Source organism: Ips typographus, unplaced genomic scaffold, assembly GCF_016097725.1.
Source record: "Ips typographus isolate SLU unplaced genomic scaffold, UJ_Ityp_2.0 IpsContig77, whole genome shotgun sequence".
Lineage (NCBI taxonomy): Eukaryota > Metazoa > Arthropoda > Insecta > Coleoptera > Curculionidae > Ips > Ips typographus.
In genome coordinates, this window is record NW_028098580.1 from 225,828 (window position 1) to 243,628 (window position 17,801).

At 36.5% G+C, this 17,801-nt stretch overlaps 2 protein-coding genes and 1 long non-coding RNA gene across 3 annotated transcripts in view; 2 read left to right on the forward strand and 1 right to left on the reverse strand.

Moving 5' to 3' along the window:
* The window catches only part of LOC145739941 (uncharacterized), a 37,935-nt gene that overhangs the window by 12,697 nt on the left and 7,437 nt on the right, over positions 1-17,801 (reverse strand). The window lies entirely within an intron of this gene.
* LOC145739947 (uncharacterized) lies at positions 3,872-4,423 on the forward strand. The gene is made up of 2 exons (XR_014181291.1): positions 3,872-4,030; positions 4,189-4,423. It is a non-coding gene; the product is annotated as an uncharacterized LOC145739947 (long non-coding RNA).
* The window catches only part of LOC145739942 (putative pre-mRNA-splicing factor ATP-dependent RNA helicase mog-4), a 77,384-nt gene continuing 71,658 nt past the window's right edge, over positions 12,076-17,801 (forward strand). Inside the window, exons 1-2 of the mRNA XM_081995276.1 lie at positions 12,076-12,235; positions 12,323-12,697. Of these exons, the coding sequence (XP_081851402.1) occupies positions 12,351-12,697 (347 nt within the window). The 5' untranslated portion in view covers positions 12,076-12,235; positions 12,323-12,350. The remainder of the gene's footprint in view (positions 12,236-12,322; positions 12,698-17,801) is intronic.

Here is a 17,801-nt window from a genome sequence, read left to right on the forward strand (position 1 = left end):
GTGGTCAAAATTCAACCAATCAAGGACGCTGCTGCGGAAACAGTTGAATATCGATACAGACATTTTACATCAATTAGGCCTAGAATTTGACGTAGAATTCAAATATCGGATAAAAAGTTGGTCATCGTATTTAAAAAAACATAAGTTTGGTTTATTACTCAAATTTGGGACACCCTGTATAATAACTGTTTATCTAAGAATAAAGTAGACCTAAATATCTACTGGTTTTGTATTTAACGTTTTTTGCTAAAATCAAAATTAAGAAAGGTAAGGGGTTGGTCAAAATTCAATCAATCACCCTGTACTAACCAGTTGACAATTAAGGCTATGATAGCCTTTTCGATTACCAAATACATGTTCATTTTCATGTGGCTTAGTAATTGCTACATGGGTAGCATCTACAATGCCCAGTATTTCAGCCATACCATGCTCTCTAAGAAACCTAAACAAAATAAAAATTTACTATTTATGCATCTGTTAATAACTGCAAATTAATGAAACTCTTACCTGTCCTTAATGGTGTTTCTTTGCTCAGCATTAGAAGGAAACTTAACCCTATTCCTCAATAACCTGCAGATTATCGGGGGTAATTGCACAAGTGCATAAAAATTACCGATAATTTTGCATGAAAACTTGTTATCTCTTAACTGCATGAGTTTATTTTCATATTTTTTTGGCGAAAGAGCACGACACCGAAGGTGGAGGGCTCATTTAGAAAAAAATAAGAAAATGACCGAATGCGGTTTGCAAAGATAACAAGTTTGAACGTAGAATTATCACGGAATTTTTAAGCACGAATGTAATTTTGGGGAATATTTCCCGAATAAAGAAAATCATTAAAAACCGAAGGAACCCAACATATATTAAATAAATTAAAGTAACAATTTAAACATTACAAAATCCTTAATTAAAATTTTCATTTGTTATTAAAAACACAGTCAATATAAATATGTCTTTTTTGATTGTCCTGGTTGAAAAGAACTAAAAACGCATGCTAATTATTGACATCCGTCGTTTAGACTGTCCTGGACACTTTCTAAGTCCGAGTGCCACAACTTGACAGTGCTAAATCGATGTAAGGGATGTCCCTGGACAATTTTAAAGACATCTCATAGAATGCTTCACCGTCTGAGGGGTTGAAAAGAACTAAAAACGCATGCTAATTATCGACATCCGTCGTTTAGACTGTCCTGTCCAGTTTTATCATTAGAACAGACGTTACCAGCTAAGTTCTTCAAATGCTGCAAAAAGTGCGATGGTTTCTGATCCCCCAAAAGTTGACCTTTGAGCAGCCGTCGAATTTTGACTTCGTTAGATTGTCCAAATGAAGCTAGAATTCTATTTTTAACGGCCTCGTACTTGTGAGTGTTAGGTGGATTTCGCAAAATGTCCGCTATGAAAGGAAGAACACTGGTATCTAGGTTAGCAATTAAAAAATGGTACTTAATTTCATCCTTGGTAATCTTTGCGATTGAGAACGAAGCCTCTATCTGAAGAAACCAGATATCTAGTTCGTCTCTCCAAAATGGCGGGATTTTGATGTTACTGGCGGCGAATACAGGGCCATTGATTGGGCCGTCTCCGTTCATTTTTTTAATCCTGGGAGTAGACTTCCTGGTGTCTTCACAGTATGTCGCTCCTCAGTTGATCCTAATGCCTCCACAATCACGTCGGAGTCACCAATTTGTGGGTATTAATGTACACAAATAAAAGGAGGCAGAAATGCAACAATACCTTTAATTAAATAAACGTATAAACGGAAACGAAGTGTAATTAGAGCTTTGCGGCTTATTGCTAAACGCTCAAGTCTCTAAGTGACAGTCAACAATAACAATTGCCAAACGGTTGCTGAATACGTCACTGAATTAAAGTCTGTGATGCCGTGGAACTACCGGTGGACAAGGTTGGCTCCAGGTGGTCAGGGAAAGGCATAGCGACCGCCACAAAACCACTGAGTTGTACAGGAAAAATGGAAAGGGCATAGCATTGCCTTTCTAGGTACTCTCCTCAATTCAGTGGTTGATTGTACAAGTTCAATCAGCCACGTATAGATGGCGCTGAACATTGAAAATCACTGATTTGTAAAGGAAAAATGGAAAGAGCAGAGCATTGCCTTTCTAGGTACTCTCTTCAATTCAGTGGTTGATTGTACAAGTTCAAGCAGCCACGTATAGATGGCGCTGAACACTGAAAATCACTGATATGTAAAGGAAAAAATGGAAAGGGCATAGCATTGCCTTTCTAGGTACTCTTTTCAATTCAGTGGTTGACTGTACAAGTTCGAGCAGCCACGTATAGATGGCGCTCAACACTGCAAATCACTGAATTGTACAGGAAAAAATGGAAAGGGCATAGCATTGCCTTTCTAGGTACTATCTTCAAACCAGTGGTTGATGTACAAGTTCGAGCAGCCACGTATAGATGACGCTGAATGCTGAAAATCACTGATTTGTAAAGGAAAAATGGAAAGGGCATCCATAATGGAAAGCTCGCCTAGCAATATCCGACACGTGTGGTTGAAATGTGCCAATTTCGAGTCAAAAGCTATTATAGTTGAAATTTTACCGTTTGAGAATGACGTCATTTTTTTACATCTTTGTTTCTCGCATATCAATCATTTGAATTGAACAATTTTAACAAAAAAAGCACGTTGTGGATTTTATCATCCAGTCTAATTGAAAACGTTGTCATGTACTGTCACTTTGATTTATACAGGGTGCTTCCAAAGTTGGTGCTTTCCTTTCACGCGCAAATAGGGCTTCACAAAATAAGTTTTTTTTTCGTTTGACGCTTTTTCGAAATATGAACAATAACGAAGATACAGGATGTGTCAAAGTTTTACTGAAAAAAAAAACAAAATAAAAAATAACTTAAATTTAATTTTAACTAACTACAGGTTATTCCTTATCAACAGACAGAAACAAAAACAAAAGATTTCAGCCGCCTTTGAACTAAGTTTTAATAATTTGACACTTTAAATTAAAACAGCATTTAATTTTAGGCACGAGTTAAGTCACCCTAAAGTGCCGACTATATATTTCTAAGTGCTTAGTATACATTTATAAATGCTTAGCTTGTTGTTTTCTCCTAGATAGTTGCGCTTCCAGTTTGGTTAGAGTTAGTCAGTTGAAGTTAGTTGTAAGATACACTTATTTGTAATTTTTAGTAATTAAATAATTTTTTAAAAAAGCAATCTCGGCTTTTGACTAGTTAACTCACGCATTAAGACGGTTTTTATTTTTTTTACTGGGAAACAGTGCGCCGTAGCAAAAAATAATAATAGGGGTTTTATTTTTAGAATTGAACAAGGAATTCAATAATAAATTTGATGTTGAAAAAAAACCAGTAGGGTAATATGTTTTTTCGAAAATATTTTAAAAAAATTATACGAGCGCCACTGGTAAACGCAAGAAAATTGATGTTTCTTGGAAAATTTGCTTTCCACGTAGCTACTGACACCTACAAAATTTTGTTTAATTACTTCAAGTGGTTTGGCCAAAATCATTAAATTTTTATTTTTTTCAGTAAAACTTTGACATCCTGTATCTTCGTTATTGTTCATATTTCGAAAAAGCGTCAAACGAAAAAAAACTTTATTTTTTGAAGCCCTATTCGCAGGTGAAAGGAAAGCACCAACTTTGGAATCACCCTGTATAAATATGATAGCTATTTATGTACCAAGGGCGTTAGAGAGAACATAATGTCCTGAAGGCCGAAATAGCCAGAGGGCATATGGCCCGAGGGACAGGTTTTGGCCTGATGAACATTATTCTCTCCCTAACACTTGAGGTGCATACAATGTTTTATGTTTCACCTAATTCAGCAATTATTTACTGTTTCTGGCATTGAAAAGTAAGGTATACCTTTACCGGTGTGTTGTTTACTGTTTATTTTATCTGAATGTTGTGACTCTGTCAGTCAGTGAAAATGGCAAAAGCTGAACGAAATTTTTGAAAATATAAAAGAAAATGCAGCAAAAGCTAACGAAAGTTTATTACCTAAAAAGTCCAGAGCATTCTTGCAAAATTTGGTGAGTTTTCAGAGGTAACAAGGGAATCCTCCTCTAGTATGGTTGAAAGACTAGAGTTCATGTACTTGAATAATGAGATATAAATTTATATAATAATAATAATAATAATTTATATAATAAACGAGGCTTAGTGATTGCAGTAGACCCGGTGTTTACAGAAATTCGGTGCAAATCACAAGTAAAATGAACAATCTGAACTGTTGGTATTGTCCTACATTTAGAAGCAACACTCACCTCGAAACAGGGCAATGTGATTGTTCGGCGATTGCAGTGGAACCGTTTTCTTGCATAAACTCGGTGCGAGTCACAAAAACTAAAGTTTTTGGGCACTTTAAATTTATTCTTGTCTGTAATTTTTGAAGTTTTCTAATATAAAGTATGATTTATACTAAACCATTGTTAAAAATATTAATCCTGTAACCTTTAAGTTAGAATTGAACCACAATATTGTAGGAAAATAGGGAATAAACGCAACTATTGACAACACAGTTGAAAAATATTGTTTTGACATAATATAAAATTTAATTTCATTGGTAGGCACCGTAGCACGTGATGCACAGCACACTAGAATTCGAGGTAAACTGCGCTTGCGCAATATCGATAATTGAATCACTCTCCAAATTCACAGCTTACTAGAGGCCACGTTTTTAATTATCCTTTGTATTACAAAACTTAAAAAATTGCAAAAAATATTTAATTAATAATAAAATCTATTAAGGTTGTTACGTGCTGGACAACATTACATGTCAGAAAAATTTTAAAGATACGACAACATAGCCGCGGCTCATGCGCACTCCAAAATTTTGACCAATATTTTTTATCCGCCACCTCTTTCGAACAAAAGTAACAGTTATAGTTATTTATGTATTAAGCGCAAAAATGATTGATTGCTGCGCGACAGAAAGTGGAGCGCAGCAATCATTCGAGAGCATAAAAGTCACATTGTGCGCGTAATACATACAACATTTTTTCTACAAACATCGCTAAATATCTAATACAACTAAACTTACTGCGTAGGTACTCAAAAACAGGGTCAAAACTATACACTGACATCAAACTGGTGACACTGACATTTCCAATAATGGCATGCATTGTGGCCGTTGCTCTGGACAGCAAGCGAAACAATTTTTATCGCTCGCTACCCTTGGCAACGCGCGATAAAGTAAACTCCTCAGTAAAGGCTAACTTTTCGTTGAGATTTAGGAGCCAAAAATGCATCATTATTGAATGTTTGTAGAAAAAGTATATTACCTCTAATGTATTTGAGCACCGCCCTCTGTACAAGAAAGCCAAGAAGGTGCATGTCAAAAATTCCAATATGGCCGAAATAGTGGTTGACAGTTTGCATTTGTTTGTATTGTGGAAATTGAGTTTTTCGATGATTAAATTAATTTTTAAGGTTTAAAGTCAAGACTTGGGATTACTTGCCAAGTAATTTTTGTTTGCTATTATATATTGTACCGTCGTACTCCTTAATGACACACTTCTTGAACAACACCGTATATTGTTTACAAACAATAAACTGACACTGACACTTAACCTCGCTATCTGACAACTTCAACTTCACTACAACCATCAATTCAACAACTAACTAACCAGGCCTGGTTTAGCTGCTTATATAGGCTTCCATGGTTTCTAGAAAGTTCCCAAATATTCATGAAATTGACTTTCTCCCTCACACTCATTAAGCTATAACATAAATCTCTCTCTATATAAGCAACGGAGCCAGGATTTTCTAGAACACAGACAAAAGAATGTAGAACGTAAACAAAGCAACGTAACATACAGGGGTAACAACAAATAACTAAAGAAATCCTAACTAATAATCAAAAGTTCGCTTCGCAACACTGCCCCCCTCCTAGAGTTGATCGTCCCGATCATCAACTTCACCAGCTTTGGGTGGTCGGTAAGGTGCAAGTCGATCCAGGTGAACTATTTTCATTTTCGCCCGATGTCCTCGCTGTATTCTGTAGACGACGTCGTTCAGACGCTTTATAACGTCGTAGGGTCCCTCCCATGACCTCTGTAGCTTCGGTGACTTTCCTTTCTTTCGAGCAGGATTGTATAACCAGACCTGATCACCGGCTTGGAATCCGCTGCTGTTGGCCCTTTTGTCATATCTTGTCTTTAGTCGGTCGCTTGCAAATTTCAACTTCTGCCGGACTTCCTCATGGATCACGTGCAAGCGTTGCGCCAATTTTTCTGAATAGCTATCACAAGAGGCTGGGGGTTCTTCCGGTCGTCCAAAAAGAAGATCCATTGGCAAACGAAGCTCCCTTCCAAAGACAACACTAGCTGGTGTTTTGCCAGTGGAATCATGTACTGCCGATCGATAAGCCATCAGGAACAACGGAATGTGCTGATCCCAATCTGTCTGATTGTTATCGACGACTGTCCTTAGGTAGTTGTCTAGTGTCCGGTTGAAACGTTCCACCATTCCGTCTGACTGTGGGTGTAATGGAGTAGTTCTGGTTTTCTTAATTCCCAATCGGTCACACACTTCCGTGAATACTGCCGATTCGAAATTACGCCCTTGATCCGAATGCAGCTCCCTCGGTACTCCAAATCTGCAGAAGAAGTTGTCAACCAGAACTTCTGCTACAGTAGCGGCTTCCTGGTTTGGTATTGCGTACACTTCTGGCCATTTACTGAAGTAGTCCATTGCGACCAAGATATAGCGATTTCCGGAATTAGTTTTGGGAAAAGGTCCAGCTACATCAACGGCAATCCTCTCAAACGGAGCTCCGACATTATACTGCTTCATACATCCTCGGCTCCGAGTTTTGGGACCCTTGCTACTGAAACAGTCTGCGCAACGCCGACACCAATCTTCTACATCTGAGCGGCTTTGTAGCCAATAGAACCTTTCCCTAACTTTATTTAACGTTTTGTTGATGCCAAAGTGTCCTCCGCCAATTCCATTATGGGCTTCTTTCAGTACGTCACTAACTCGGTTTCTTGGCAGAACTACCTGTAGTCGTTCTTCTTTCCCATCCGGACTTTCCCATTTTCTTTTTAGTAAATCTCCATCAATAATAAGGGACTCCCATAATGCCCAATATCCCTTTAATGTTGGAGACTTAGCGGAAATCTCCTCCCAATTTGGTCTTTCTCCACGCTCTTTCCAGTTAATTATCTGTCCTAAATCGGGGTCTTCTCGTTGATCGGCAGCCAAGTTTTCCCGATCCCATGCGATGTCATTTTTCAGAGCGATCCTTCGACAAGGCTTTCCAAATTCGGCTATCTCCAGGCGTTTACAGTGATTGCAACCTTCCACACAAGGTCTTCGTGACACTGCGTCCGCGTTTCCGTGCAAACGTCCTTTTCTGTGTTCAATCTGGAAGTCATATTCTTGAAGTCTTTGCAACCATCGAGCTATTTGTCCTTCTGGATTTTTGAATTGAAATAGCCATTTCAGAGAGGCATGGTCCGTCCTTAGTCTGAATCGTTGTCCGTACAGGTATTTGTGAAACTGCTCGACTGTTTTCACTACGGCTAACAGCTCCTTCCTGGTTACGCAATAATTTCTCTCTGGCTTTGATAGTGATTTGCTGAAATAGGCGATCACTCGTTCTTCACCATCTTGGATTTGAGATAAAACTCCGCCTAAACCAATATTACTAGCATCTGCGTCCACAATAAACTCTTCCCCAGGTCGTGGAAAAGCCAAAACTGGTGGAGAACAAAGGGTTACTTTCAGTTCTTCCATGGCTTCCTGACATGTTGCAGTCCATTCGAAGGGCTGGTTATTCTCCGTCAATTTGTGTAGGGGTCTGGCTATATCAGCAAATCCACGAACAAACCTTCTGTAATAGGAACACAATCCCAGAAAACTCCTTAATTCATGCTTGTCTTTCGGAACAGGCCAATTTTTTACAGCTTCAGTTTTCTTCGGGTCGGTTTTTACTCCTTTTGACGATATAACGTGTCCCAAGTATTCGACTTCTTCTTGGAAAAAGCTGCACTTCTTCGGATTTAATTTCAGGTTTGCCCCTCTGAACTTCTTGAAGATTTCTTCAACGTTTTGCAGGTGTTCTTCAAATGTTTTGCCCATAATAATGATGTCGTCTAAATAAACAAGACAGGTTTTCCAAGTCAATCCTCGTAGAACAGTTTCCATTAATCTTTCGAAGGTTGCCGGAGCATTGCAAAGTCCAAAAGGCATGACGTTAAAATGCCACAAGCCATTTCCAGTTGAGAAGGCAGTTTTCTCTTTGTCCCGTTGATCCATCTCCACTTGCCAGTATCCACTTTTTAGATCCAAGGTGGAAAACCATTTTGCGTTAGCCAGAGTGTCTATGGTGTCATCTATTCTGGGCAAGGGATAACTGTCTTTCTTAGTAACTTCATTTAGTCTCCTATAGTCCACGCAGAATCTTGTCGACCCATCTTTCTTAGTAACAAGTACCACAGGAGAACTCCAAGGGCTGGTGGATGGCTCAATGACGCTGCGATCCGCCATGTCCTGTATAAGATTTTCCACTTCTGCCTGCTTAGCCAATGGGAGTCGTCTGGGTCTTTGCTTAATGGGCAAATAATCCCCTGTTTCAATTTTATGCCTCACTAAATGGGTTCTTCCCAAATCCGTTTCATTTAAGGCGAACACGTCCTTGTAGTCGTGAAGCAAACGGCCAAAAGTCTGTTTCTCTTGATCAGTCAAAATTGAGCTCGTCTTTTTCATTAAGTGCACCAAACACTCAGGAAGGTCACTGTCGGGGTTTGGTTTTGTTTCGTGCGACTCCTTAGTCACCATAAGTACTGGTTCGGATTTGGCTATTATATCGCCTTTTTTAAATCTTTGACCACATTCTTTCAAATTGGCGACTTTTACGTATGCTTGGCCGTTTTTCTGCTGGACTAGGGTGCGGGCTACAAGAACTCCCTTCTTCACAGCATCATCTTCCTCTTCATAACTCGGTTCTATCAGCTGAAGTTTGCTCAATTCCGTTTTTCTATCCAAATTAACTTTAACGATGGTCTCTGATCTTGCAGGTAAGTTGACATCTTCTTCCAACGTAACTTTCCTCACACGCATATCTTGTTCGGGTGTCATCATAACAATCTCGTCTTGTCCAGTCTTGATCAGTCTATTCTCCAAATCCAGCTGGAACTTGTGTTGCTCCATAAGATCTAAGCCCATTAAGACGTCATCAGTTATGTTGGCCACAAAAACGGTATGGTTGAAGACATGCCGCCCAAGCTTCACTTCCGCTTCATGGATTCCCAGAACAGGCATTGACTCACCAGCGGCAGTTTCCAATATAAACTTTGTACCAGTGTCGCTAATCCTGCAGTGTTTCACTATGTCCGGCCTTACGATAGTATGACAAGAACCGGTATCAACAACCATTTGGCAATCCTGGCCGCAAATCTTACCGGTCACTATTAAGCTGGTGTTTTCGTGCTGAAAACGGGCTACTTTAATTATGGTTGGTGGGGCTTGACAGTGTTGCGTAGCCAGCTTTTGCCCCGGAAAACTGGCTACTCTTCGTTTTCCTGGTTCTGCATTCTTCTAGGTTTGCGGCACTGCGATTGAATGTGCCCCTTTTCTCCACAGTTCCAGCATTCCAATGACCGAGTAAACGTGGTGGTTTGAGCGTTTCGGTTGTTCTGACTTCTTCTATTTAACGCTCCCATTAGTTCTTTTCGAAATGTCTCCAGTTGACGATTCAAGTCTGACTGAGTGATTGTGTGATCTGAATTGGAAGATCGGTTTCTCGGTTCCGGTGTAAGGCTTCTGACTTGACGCACTCGAGTATGTCCTCGTGATACTTGCTTGACCGCCTCAAACTCCAAAGCGTAGGCAAGAGCATCATGCAATGTTTGGCATCTCGCTAATCGTATTGCTTGCTCTGTGTCACAATCTTTAAGACCTCGCACAAAAGCCCGTACTGCCATTCGCTCTCTAATGTCGTGAGAGGCCGTTGGATAGGCCAGACAAACTAATCGAGCAATGTCGGCTTCATACTGTTGAAGTGTTTCCGTGCTTCTTTGGGTCCTACTAGACAACTGAGCTTCGTATACTTGTTCTAGGTGCTTATTTCCAAATCTCATCTCCAAATGTTGGATTAAGTCGTCGTAGTTTTTGTACTGGCTCTCGTCCAAAGTCTGCAAAACCTCCAGTGCTTCTTCTCGAAGTGACAAAACCAAGGCAGTGGCTTTGTCACTTGATGTCCAATTGTTGGCCTCTGCGGCAGCCTCAAACTGTTTTTTGTAAACCTGCCATGAGGTCTTACCGTCGAAAACTGGTGGCTTAATATTTGAGCAGACACTAGAACTGGCGACTACGGTTGGCTTTGAAGACTTTTCCTGTAGTTTGTCAAATTCCTCTCGCAAGGTCTGAACGGTCTCCTCCACACCGCTTATCCTCTCATTTACCTTTTCTTCCAAAATTTCCATCCTGTTGTCCATTTCTCCTTTTATTTCATTTATTACTCGGTCTAATTTTTCATCTTGTCGTTGAAACTGGTCTTTAATTTGGTCTTGGCTTGCTTTGAACTGCTCTTGACTTATTTGGCTTGCTTTCATTTCTTCGAACTTCTGGTCTTGGCTCGCTTTCATTTCTTCGAACTGTTGGTCTTGGCTCGCTTTCATTTCCTCCAACTTTTGGTCCTGACTTGCTTTCATTGCTTGAATCATCTCCATAAGTTGTTTCATTCCTTCATCCATTTTGGCACTTTGTTGTCGTGTACTCACAGGCATTCAACACACCTTCTGCTTTTGTCGGTTTATTCTGTCTTCCTCTGGAACTCTTCTTCGATTCTCCTATCCCACTTCTGACACCAAATGTACCGTCGTACTCCTTAATGACACACTTCTTGAACAACACCGTATATTGTTTACAAACAATAAACTGACACTGACACTTAACCTCGCTATCTGACAACTTCAACTTCACTACAACCATCAATTCAACAACTAACTAACCAGGCCTGGTTTAGCTGCTTATATAGGCTTCCATGGTTTCTAGAAAGTTCCCAAATATTCATGAAATTGACTTTCTCCCTCACACTCATTAAGCTATAACATAAATCTCTCTCTATATAAGCAACGGAGCCAGGATTTTCTAGAACACAGACAAAAGAATGTAGAACGTAAACAAAGCAACGTAACATACAGGGGTAACAACAAATAACTAAAGAAATCCTAACTAATAATCAAAAGTTCGCTTCGCAACAATATTGTTGTTTATATGTTTATTGTTCTAGTGAAAGTGTAGCTTGTGTTCATTTTATTGTGTTATCACTATTGTTATTGTTCCTTCATTGTTCTATAATTTGTTGTTGGTTTTTTAACTTAAATTCTATTGCCTCTACAATATGCCGTCCACTTGTTGTTTGCCAAATTGTAAAAGCAATTTGGTGACAGGCCCAAAAGTGTCAGTCTTTTACTTTCCAAAAGACCCTGCTCCAACCCAACAGTGGTTGAAAGCTTTGAACTGGAATGATTTTACTCCAACACAATACTGAGTGGGTAAGTACAATATGCTTTCTCATTCAGTAAACTTATTGCCTCTTACATACATAGGTATGTGAGTTACATTTTGAGGCCGCCTGCATTTTGAGAGCAACAAAGGTTTACTCTGAAGAAACAGGACAGCTTTTAGAAGTTCCATTGGCACATTTACATTTTAAAAGAAAGGTCTTGGTAATAATATAAAACCCATTTACCAGTTTTCCTTACCTAGCTTCAAGGATTTCCAAGTTTTCTTTGATTCAGCAGTTTTCACATTAGTTTGTTGTACTTTCCAGGACAAAGGTTCTAACCAAACTTGCTTTGGCTGGACTTGGGTATAAAAAGCCATATCTATACATATCTGGATCAGGAATGAAGCGTTGTTTGATTTTTCACTCACAACTTCTAATCAACTACACGAAAAAAATAAAAAAAACATATTTTCTACTGCATCTGCATAGATTTGTGTACAAAACGAAAACCGCTAACGCCGCCATTAAAAGTGACATTCTAGGCTTTCTTTTACAGAGGGCGGTGATTTAAGTGTTCCACTGTTTAAAGAAAGAAGCGGAGTAGAAAAAACATCAACATACATAACCTAACAAAAACAAATGTTAATTTTAATTTGTTTTGGTGTTAACAGCACCTTAGCATTTCAAATTGTAAACTTTCTTCTTGTATAAGATGATGTGAGATTCGTACATTGACTGATTGTAATTGTAAAAAAAGCCTGTATAGTTTCAATAATAGGTAACAAAATAAATAGATGCAAAACTGCATTCTCTAGTGTGCTGGTTTTATTACTAGTAGTCCTGGTCATTGTTAATAAGTTTTTAGGATTCAATTAATTCAAGTTTGACCAAAAATGAGCAAACCTAAGAAGTCTCGCCGAAGATATGAGTCTGATTCTGACTCGAGCATGGATAGTGAAGAGGAAGCTCGAAGAAAGGATTTGCAGGAACGAGATGAATTTGCCGAGAGATTGAAGAAGAAGGATGAAGCTAAAACGAGAAATATTGTGCATGCCTCTGAGAAAAAAGCGTATGAGGAGGCGGCAAAAAGACTTCAATTGGAACATGCAGAACGCGACAAAATTATTCCAAAACTTAGGGTTGAGTCGAGAAGAAAGTATTTGGAAAAACGCAAAGAGGACAAACTGGTTGAATTAGAAGCTGATATTCAAGATGATGAATATTTATTTGAAGAAGAAGTGTGAGTATCTATTTATTTATTTTTATAAAATTCTGCAAAAAAGTAGGTACACTTTTATTAATAATTTTTAGTGCAAAAAGTCCTTTTTTGCACTTATGTGTTGTTAAACTCCATCTATGGTCTTGTATAACAACTTTCACTTGCAAAAAAATGTACTTTTTGCACTTGTTGCATAAATAACTATTGTTTATAGTTTATACCTTGGTTTATACTGTTCTAACACCATTTTTTTAATGGATTTGCCCTAGATTATACAGGGTGTTTCAGGATAAATGCATCAGGGTTTGATTAGGGGGGTTAGGGTGGGTTATTTTATGAGAGGGTTAGGGTTTGATTAAAAGTAAAAAAAAAACTCTAGATTGCTCAAGAGTTTGCTATACAGGGTGTTACCAAGTCGAGGCATTAGCATTGCTATCTCAGAAACTATAGTTGATAGAGCTTTAGTTAAATGGAGGCAAAGTTGCGCATTTTATTGCTAAATAATTTGTTAAAGAAAAATTCAAACAATTTTTATTACCTACAGAATTAATATTTGACAAAAACCGCAAAAGTAAAATTTTAATTTTTGTTTTTTACCACTTTGTTATTGATTATTTTGGAAAATCAATGGAACCTTTTGAAGGCACTTTGAATGCTGGAAAATAGTTTTAGTTTTCAGCCAGGTCATTCTGTTTTTTAGATATCATCATCAACTTCAAATTTTCAAATGCGGACCTGGACTTTTTATTTTGTTTATTAGTAGCTACAGACCTTCCGAAACTGATGATGTGCCATACTTGTCAAAACATTATACCTAGTGTTCTTAGGAACTCGTTTTTTTTTTAAATATTCAATTGGAATTCATATGTTGTCATAATGAGTAGATAATTTATTTTGATAGATTTAATAATTAGGTTTTGCTCTTTTTAACACTGAAAAAAAAATTCAAGCTGTTTCATCAAAACTCAATCTCGAATTCAAACATGTAAGTATCTGAAAAATAAATAATTAACCAAAAACATTTTTTAACAAAAAGTACCATAAGAAACTCTCTCTTTTTCAAAGGAGCAACGAACCTAATTATTCAATTATATCCAACTAAATTATCTACTCATTATTACAACATATCAATTTCAACTGCTTAATTTATTTAAAAAAAAAGTACCAAGCACATAAAACATTAGGTATATTTTTTTGACAAGTGTGACACATCATTAGTTTCAGAATGTCTGTAGCTACTAAAAAACGAAATAAAAAGTTTAGGTACGTATTTGAAAAATTGAGTTGATGATGGTATCTAAAAAACGAAACGTCGGAGCTGAAAACTAAAACTATTTTTTTCAAGAACTTAAAAATGTGCCTCCAAAAGGTGCCATTGATTTTCCAAAACAATCAATAATAAAGTGGTAAAAAAATAAAGTAGAAATTTGACTTTTTCGGTTTTTGTCATGTAATAAAAAAAATTTGATTTTTTTTACCAAATTATTTAGCATTAAAATGCGCAACTTTGCCTCCATTTAACTAACGCTCTATCAATTATAGTTTCTTAGATAGCAATGCTAAGGCATCGAATTTGTAACACCCTGTATTCTCAGTGTCCAAACGATTTCGATTTACACATATCAGGATACATTTTTTTGGCTTTTGTCTTTTGTTGTGTTAAACAAGGTTTGTTCTAAGAATGGGGACAGAAAAATGTCAAAATTTATAATAAAGGGTACACAAAAAATGGGCTCAACAAATCAGTTCTCAAAACGGATGTAAAGTCTAGTTTTTCAAATTGGACACTCCTTATTCTTATAACATAACTTTGTCTGATTCTCTGTTAAAAAGTTTCGGTAAGTTCGTATTTCGCCACTAATTTAAAAAATTCTTTCTTTAAACTGATACATTGAACCACCCTGTCAACCCCACAACTTTCAAAACTCAAAATTACTGTTATTAAAAGTTAAAGTAGTAGCTATCAAATTCAGTCATTACTGTCTTTATTGTCAAATAACTCGTTAATTTGCAACACTTTGTAAAGAATTTTATATGTCAATGGATAGAAAATAATGTGTTGATAGCTTACTTTTTGGGGTTGTCAGAGGGCTCCAAAGTTAACTAAATGTTTTCCTTGACTGTTACCACAAATTTCTTTGAGAGATTTTTTTTAATCGTGCGATACCCTAGATTTGACAATCACTGAATAATTTTAAATATGTACGCTACTGTTTTTCGATAAAACCCAAATCAGTTTTGAATCTCCCATTAAATTAGAACAGAAAAGCTCTCTAGTAACTTTTCGGTACACCTTTCTGTTTTCCAATAAAAAATTAAAAACCATGAAAATGTACCCATAAAATCAATACGAAATCGTTGACTGTTTATTATTCAATATTAAAATTTTTATTTATTTAGTTTTTTCAAAAATTATATTCTTTATTCAATAGGAACAAGCAGTATCTTGCTATTTTTTCAATAAAAAATTGAATAGGTAAATCAAATTTTGAAAATTGAATAGAGATGAAAGTCGAAGATTTAGTATTAATTGTAAAGGCACTTTTGCAGGATTTTTTATTTTTTATTTGAAAACGAGATGACCTATCAAAAAGTTACTAGATATCTTTTCTGTGTTAAATTGAATAGGAAAATCAGAACTGATTTGCATTTTATGGAAAAACCTCCCAAGGAAAAATGGTGTTAATTTGCAACACTTTGTAAAGAATCTTATATGTCAATGGATAGAAAATAATGTGTTGATAGCTTCCTTTGTTTGGTTGTCAGAGGGCTCCAAAGCTAACTAAATGTTTTCCTTGACTGTTACCACAAACGGGCAGGTACGGCCCTGATATTTGGCACAAACCTAGCTCAGTGATTGTCAAGTCTAGGGCCGTACTAGCCCGATTAAAAAAAAATCTTTCAATCAACAACCAATCAAAGCAAGCTATCAACACATTATTTTCTATTCATTGACATATAAAATTAATTACAAAGTGTTGCAAATAAACGAGTTATTTGACAATAAAGACAGTAATAACTGAATTTGATAGCTGCTACTTTAACTTTCAATAACAGTAATTTTGAGTTGTGGGGTTGACAGGGTGGTTCAATGTATCAATTTAAAGAAAGAATTTTTTAAATTAGTGGCGAAATACAAACTTAGCAAACTTTTTAACTGAGAATCAGAAGTTATGTTATAAGAATAAGGAGTGTTCAATTTGATGTGTACTTATGTGTACCTTGTATTATACATTTTGAAATATTTCTGTCTCCATTCTTAGAACAAACCTTGTTTAACACAACAAAAGACAAAAGCCAAAAAAATGTATCCCTGTATGAGTGTATGATATGTGTAAATGAAAATCGTTTGGACTCTGCGAATACATATAAAATTTCACATAAATTGGTAAATATCTTAGAAACAGGTGCAGTTAGGTATATGACATTAATACAGAAAATATGTCTAGAATTTGATGTAGAATCAAAAAATGCAATAATATACAGGGCGTCCCATTTAAAATAAGCAGCAGTTGATATCTACTTTTCATTAAATTGTTGCACACATATTTCTTTATTTTTAATTAAAACTATGTATTGTCAAGTTACTTAAAATATGGATTATGCAGGGTGTTTCTATATAAACCATGGTCCAATGATGTCTTGTTATGGAGATACAGGGTCTTAATATTTGACATAAACCTAGCGTAGTGATTGTCAAATCTAGGGCCGTAGCAAAACTATAGAAATAAAATAATTAGTGTCGATTTTTGCTTGAACTAAGTGGCCAACATAACGTAAAACGCATTAGGATAGAGGAGGTGTTTCAGGCAAATTTCTTCCTTAATTGCGTTATTTTTAGTAGAGTTTTATGCGTCAATCGATAGCCAATGAAAAATGAGCTTTCTATTGACGTATTTTAATTGGTTAGTGGTACAGTTCTGCCGCTAGACAGCGTCAACATTTTTAAAAGAAAAGTACAAAATTTATAATTCTTCCTCGCGCTTATAACGGATATCATTGCAATTACAATACTTCAATACTTTAGGTAATTTATTTATGTTTAAATTTGAATGGTAGATGTTTAGAAACAATTATTTAGTGACAATTTTTTTTATAATACTGGGTATCCTACCGACAATATTTCGAAAACTACAATAGATAAATGTTTGAAAATTTTAGGGTTTAATATTTAGGTTGGAGCCTCCACATCTAAAATATATTCACTTTCGGGGTACCAATGTAGGTACCCGAAGTTGGTACCAACTCCACTATTTTAAATGGACCACCCTGTATATTATTATATTTTTAGATTCTTTTCTTTCTCACTTGAAACCGTTAAGAGAATCGAAAAATATGATAATATACAGTGTGGTCCATTTAAAATAGCGAAGTTGAAGGTCCGGATGTACCTCGAAAGTGAAAATATTTTAGATTTGAAGTACCCAGATACTAAACCCTGAAATTTTCAAAAAATTATAGATTGTAGTTTTCGAAATATCGACCGCGGTAGTATCCGGTAGACACCCTGTATAATTTAGACATTCCCAGTACTTTTAATAATTTTTAAAATACCTACTAATTAAATGCCCAGTAATGCCTACTAATTACCCAGCAATGCTCACTAATTATCCGGCAATCCCCACAATTTTCTACTAATTCTTAGTAATGCAGCCAATTGCCAAGTAATGCCCACTAATTCCTAGAGTTTATACACCATAATGCCATAGCGGCTTACGCTCGGTTAGATATCTGTTTTTTACCTTAGAACAAGCATTAAAAGTAGAGCTCCATTTATTTTTTTTATGGATTTGCCCTAGATGGTGTTACAAATTTGATGCATTAGCAATGCTATATCAGAAACTATAGTAGATAGAGCTTTAGTTAAATGGAGGCAAAATTGATAATTTTATTGCTAAATAATTTGTTAACAGGAAAATTTGTTTTATTTGGAGATATTTGAAAAAAACCGATAGTCAAATCTCTTTTTTATTTTTTGCCACTTTATTATTGATTATTTTATTCAAGAATAGTTATTTGTATACCTAGGCCGGTGAAATGGTATTTTTTCGGCCGAAAGAAAGTTTGGCGTCCGAGGCCGTCTTACGGCTGAGGACAACAATCTTGAGGACTAGGTATCACGGTA